This window comes from Doryrhamphus excisus, linkage group LG12 (genome assembly GCF_037039965.1).
Source record: "Doryrhamphus excisus strain RoL-2023G ecotype Guam linkage group LG12, RoL_Dexc_Guam_v1.1, whole genome shotgun sequence".
Classification (NCBI taxonomy): domain Eukaryota; kingdom Metazoa; phylum Chordata; class Actinopteri; order Syngnathiformes; family Syngnathidae; genus Doryrhamphus; species Doryrhamphus excisus.
This window is the reverse complement of record NC_136368.1, coordinates 18799001-18805000: the sequence shown is the minus strand read 5'-3', so window position 1 is coordinate 18805000 and position 6000 is coordinate 18799001. Positions and strand designations below refer to the sequence as shown.

The window sequence follows — 6000 nt, the reverse complement described above, 5'->3', positions numbered from 1 at the left end:
AGAGGATACCCCTAAAGCCCCCCCCCCCTCCTTCCTCTCAGTGTCCCTCTGTAGTGTTCCACTCTGCATGCTCCTTGGGTGAGTTAGTTCCAAGGAAATTGCTGGCTCCTTCTAAATAAATGAAATGACTTTAAATTTGCAACCATGAAAAAAAATCAAGATGGTGTCAAATTTTGTCACATTCACCATGTCACGTGTCAAGAGGAGTGTTTGAGTGTGTGAATTATAAATGATGTGTCACATCATTATGGGTCTCATAGCTTCCCTGAGATCCACCATTAAGAAAAAAGAGTGTTGCTGTTGCTAACTAGCAAGCTAGCAAGCCAAGCATTTAGCCTCAAGTTTATTTCTTCCAAACTTAAGAAGCCAAAAACTTACCACTTCCACATGGGATGTGAGGAAACCTTGTTTGCACTGTTTTTTTTCCACATGTCTAACAAGCCGTGTTCATGCAATGTTAAGGTAATGTAATATAAGGTAATATTGTGTCATTACCGCCGCCCAGTGACCAGAATACTACATATCACTTGTATTCCAATATATTTTGATTAATAATAGACCTAAAATGAGGCATCAAATTGAACGCCAATATTGCAAGGGATAAATGTAGCTTGTGCTATTTTGTTATATTTCTTGTTTTAGGTGCTTTACGACGCTCGTGGCATCCTGGAGAAGAACAGGGACACCTTCAGGGACGACATATTGTTCATTCTAAAAGACAGCAGGTAGGCGGATTCTAAAGCTCCCACTTTTTTATGGAGTCCTGCTGAATTAACTGAATTGTACGAGTTAACTAACTATTAACTATTAACATTGTGGCCTCAGGCTCGACTTCATCTACGACCTCTTTGAGCGCGTGGGCAGCAGAAACGGAGAAGAGACGTTAAAAATGGGCACGGCACGACGCAAGCCCACCGTCAGCTCTCAATTCAGGGTGGGTGCGAAGAACTCCTCGATTCCACAGTGGAGACTCCACTGTCACAGGATGAGACAGAGCGCCTCATTGTCCTACTCAGTGTCCTACTAACATATGAACGTCATTACACCCACCAAGGAGAACATAGAAGATAGATGGGGGGGGGGCTCTCGATGTGGTTCTGAGTCAAAAAGGGGGGGTTGCAACGGAGGGCTTTGTTTGAATTAGTTTGTCCTCACTGCAGTGCGGAGAGAAGGGGAGCAGGATTTGGCAGGCTGCCCAGGCCACAGTTTTTAAAGCCAGAGTATTAGTGTTGATGGCTGGGTAGAGCGGGGCCGAGCAGGGGCCGAGCAGGGGCCAATCACACTCAGCCAGGCCAGGCCTTGCTGGAGACAGCCTGTCTGAGGAGGGGAGGGGAGCGAGGCTGACAGTTCAAGGGTCCCCCCAAGTGTGCATATACTATATAGACAAAAGTATGGAAGAACCTGAATCCTGACCTCAATCAAATCCCACATATCACTTCCCATAGACGCACTCTAAAATGTTCTACTTCCTGTATTTGAAGAATGACTTGACAATGTCTACTGTAGGTTCTTGGTTTCTGGTCCTCGGCTGGTCCCGCATTTCGTGGTTATGAACATTCATTCGTTCATTTTCTACCGCTTATCATCACAAGGGTCACGCAGCCTATCCCAGCTGTCTTCACGCGAGAGGCGGGGTACACCCTGGACTGGTGGCCAGCCAATCACAGGGCAAACAATCACAATCACAAACAACCATTCACACTCACATTCAGTGCATCACATAATCAGTTCACAGTTCCACATGTCCAAAAGGAGTAGGAAGAAGCAAAGCTTATTAAATCCTACCCCTCCATCTGGTACTTTTACAATCAGTAACTGTTACATTTGTTCACTTCCTGCTTTCCTAATATAGTTCATTCATTTTCTACTGTTTTTTCCTCATGAGGATCGCGGGGGTGCTGGAGCCTATCCCAGCTGTCTTCAGGCGAGAGGCGGGGTACACCCTGGACTGGTGGCCAGCCAATCACAGGGCACATATAGACAAACAACCATTCACACTCACATTTATACCTATGGACAATTTGGTGTCGCTAATTAACCTTGCATGATTAATTCTTTTTAAAACTGTTATTAATTTATTTTTTTAAAGAACTTGACAGCCCTTATTTCATTTTTAACTGCATTTGAAGCATCATGTGTGGTCAGCATCCAGCAGCTTTATCTACCTCTGCGTGTGCTTTAAAATGTGGCTGCACTGTTGTGTACAATTAACTTGTACAATGTTTGCTTCCACTTAATAACAACCAAAACGACCTACAACAAAGTAAAAAAAAAAAACTTTTCCATTGTGACTTCATTCATTCATTCATTTTCTACCGCTTTTCCTCCCGAGGGTCGTGGGGGTGCTGGAGCCTATCCCAGCTGTCTTCGGGCGAGAGGCGGGGTACACCCTGGACTGGTGGCCAGCCAATCACAGGGCACATATAGACAAACAACCATTCACACTCACATTCATACCTATGGACAATTTGGAGTCGCCAATTAACCTAGCATGATTAATTCTTTTTAAAACTGTGATTAATCTATTTTTTTAAGAATTTGACAGCCCTAATGAAAACAATTAACCTAGCATGTTTTTTACCCGGAGAAAACCCACACATGCACGGGGGAGAACATGCAAACTCCACACAGAGTTGCCCAAGGGTGGAATTGAACTCAGGTCTCCAAGCTGTGAAGCCTGCGTGGTTAACCACTCGTCCACCGTGCAGCCTGGTGTGCATAAATGAATTGAGTTAATGTTCTTTGTCTTTCAGGAATCTCTCCATTCCCTGATGGCCACACTAAGTGCCTCCAACCCTTTCTTTGTCCGCTGCATTAAACCAAATATGGCAAAGGTAAGTCACACTAATTCTATTGCGCAAAAAAAAATGCACAATAGAATTAGAAACTCTTGGAAAAGAAAGAGTCAAACGGGTATTCATTGTTCCCATTGCTGCACACTCATTTTACAGCGTAACAGTACACCTTAGCACTAAATGATACTACTGCATTTTAAAAAGGGTTATTTGCTTTTAGTGCACATTTTCAACACTAATAAACACGCACCATTCCCCCTGGCTCGATGCAAAGACTCCCTTTGTACTCCTGGGCTGCGTACCAGCACATTCCAACCACTCTAGCCCTTTTACAGCGGAGGGTCAGAGGTCACTCCAGCTGGAGCGGCTTCGCTGATCTGGCTGCATCAGTGGAATGCCAAAATAAAACCACAGCGTCGGCAGCCGAGCCAGCAGGCGGTTTATTTATTCATGCTCCATTTTCCCCTCCTTTTCCTCTTGACCACATGGCTATAAAAATGTTCAAACCAGGACGGTTATCTAGTTGTCTGATTATTGGCTCAAGGAAATGTCTTTCTTGTGCGTGGGAGCGAAGCTGAGCTGTCAGTGCTTTGGGTTTGGGTTTGACTTCACAATTCACAAAAAAACCCACGCATGCACGGGGAGAACATGCAAACTCCATACAAAGATGGCCAAGGGTGGGGAAAGACAAAATAAGAAGCCAAAAAGTTACCACTTCCACACAAAATAGGAGGAGAACTCATTCATTCATTTTCTACCGCTTATCCCCACGGGGGTGCTGGAGCCTATCCCAGCTGTCTTAAGGCGAGAGGCGGGGTACACCCTGGACTGGTGGCCAGCCAATCACAGGGCACATATAGACAAACAACCATTCACACTCACATTCATACCTATGGACAATTTGGAGTCGCTAATTAACCTAGCATGTTTTTGGAATGTGGGAGGAAACCGGAGTACCCGGAGAAAACCCATGCATGCACAGGGAGAACATGCAAACTCCATACAAAGATGGCCAAGGGTGGGGAAAGACAAAATAAGAAGCCAAAAAGTTACCACTTCCACACAAAATAGGAGGAGAACTCATTCATTCATTCTCTACCGCTTATCCCCACGGGGGTGCTGGAGCCTATCCCAGCTGTCTTCGGGCGAGAGGCGGGGTACACCCTGGACTGGTGGCCAGCCAATCACAGGGCACATATAGACAAACAACCATTCACACTCACATTCATACCTATGGACAATTTGGAGTCGCTAATTAACCTAGCATGTTTTTGGAATGTGGGAGGAAACCGGAGTACCCGGAGAAAACCCACGCATGCACCGGGAGAACATGCAAACTCCACACAGAGATACCTGAGGGTGGAATTGAACCCTGGTCTCCTAGCTGTGAGGTCTGCGCGCTAACCACTCGACTGCCATGCAACAGAGGCAACATTCATTCATTTTCTACAGTTTATCCTCACGAGGGTCGTGGGGGGTGCTGGAGCCTATCTTGGGGAAAGAGGCGGGGTACACCCTGGACTAATGGCCAGCCAATCACAGGGCACATATAGACAAACAACCATTCACACTCACATTCATACCTATGGACAATTAACGCAAATTTACCTAGCATGTTTTTGGAAGGTGGGAGTATCCGGAGAAAACCCACGCACAAGGAGTACATGAAAAATCAACATAGAGAATCAAACCCGGGTCTCCTAGCTGTGTGGCCTGCACCACTCGGACACTGTAATAGACATATTGAAAGTGCTAGACATAATTCAGATGTTTTTCTATGGTTCCTTTTGTTACTTAACTTAACCAGACGTTACTCATGCACATTCGGAGGTGAACTTGTGCCACTGCATTCATCCAGTAGCGTGGAAATCCACCATCTTTGCTCTCATTGGCTGATGCTCACCTGGCGTCCACATGGAACAAGACATGCCTGTGTTCATCCCACAGATTTTGCAGGATTACGATCTTCTGATATGATTACATTCATTCTAACACACACACACGCACGATTTATATTCATCCTCCGTCGCAGGGAGGCTCAGCTTGTTTTCATGCCAGTACCTCTTTCAGCGGCCTAAATCCCCCCCACACCCACTCACATCCCCCCTCGCTGAAGAGCAGAGTTCAGAGCTCAAGAGGAGGCACCGGCCTGTGTGAGCGTGCTTGATTATGAGCGTGAACACATGCAACCAAGGGAAGGGCCTAGCATGGTTCCCTGCATGCTAACATTTGCACATAATTAGATTGACACCTTTGCGGAATGCCCTGCTTCTCTTTGGGGGGGCTTATTCAGCTGGGGGACGATGGCTTTAGTGTGGAGATATAAGGCAGCTGCCGTCATTGGTCCACCCGTCTGATACCGCATGTGCCATTCCGATAGGCGCTGATTATTCCAGAAAATCACATCTTCCTGGTTTGTACGGTCTTGCGTAATGTCGTCGATGTTTCCATTAATGTAATTATTATTTCAGGATATATGCATTTTTTTTTGTTGCTTTTTATAGAAAGCCAACCAGTTTGATCCGGACGTGGTCTTGAATCAGCTGAGGTACTCTGGAATGTTGGAAACTGTTAAGATCCGCAAAGCTGGATTCCCAGTTCGCCGCACCTTTAAGGATTTCTCCAACAGGTCAGCATCTAATCTCATGAGTCTGAATTTAAGAAATGTAGTAAAAGTATTTATTCCCTTTATTGTCGTCTACACGCAGATACAAGATCATCCTGAAGAACAAAATCCAGACCAAAGATGAGAAGCAGAGTTGCTTCGATCTTCTCGCATGTCTTGACGGCACAAAGAGAGAATGGCAGCTAGGAAAGACGAAGGTAAAGCACACGTTCTCGTAGACATACAGAATACAAGAACCTTTCTGTCATTGGTGGAACGCTGGACAACCCCACTCCGTTCCATACTCATTAGGTACTACCCCCCATTAAAATTTGGGAATCCTCTATAGGGAATCTAGGACTTAGTGAAGACCCTTGCTTTCTGTCATGACGTCTGTCATGGTTTTGGTGTTAACAGCGAGATGGAATTAATTGAATTGATACAACAATGTCAAATCTAAGGCACCTCAAATTTTCCTCCTAAATGGCAGAAATTGGTACCAAAATTCCAAATTCAAAATAGGAATAAATGACAAATGGATGTAACTTATTCAACAGTGTGTCTCACCTTCTTTATGAAACTTCGGCAACATGATGGATT

General features: G+C 45.2%; 1 protein-coding gene across 1 annotated transcript in view; it reads left to right on the top strand.

Annotated features, from left to right (window-relative positions):
* The window catches only part of myo10l3 (myosin X, like 3), an 80549-nt gene that overhangs the window by 45347 nt on the left and 29202 nt on the right, over positions 1–6000 (top strand). Inside the window, exons 17-21 of the mRNA XM_058081747.2 lie at positions 643–725; positions 826–934; positions 2754–2834; positions 5300–5424; positions 5504–5618. Of these exons, the coding sequence (XP_057937730.2) occupies positions 643–725; positions 826–934; positions 2754–2834; positions 5300–5424; positions 5504–5618 (513 nt within the window). The remainder of the gene's footprint in view (positions 1–642; positions 726–825; positions 935–2753; positions 2835–5299; positions 5425–5503; positions 5619–6000) is intronic.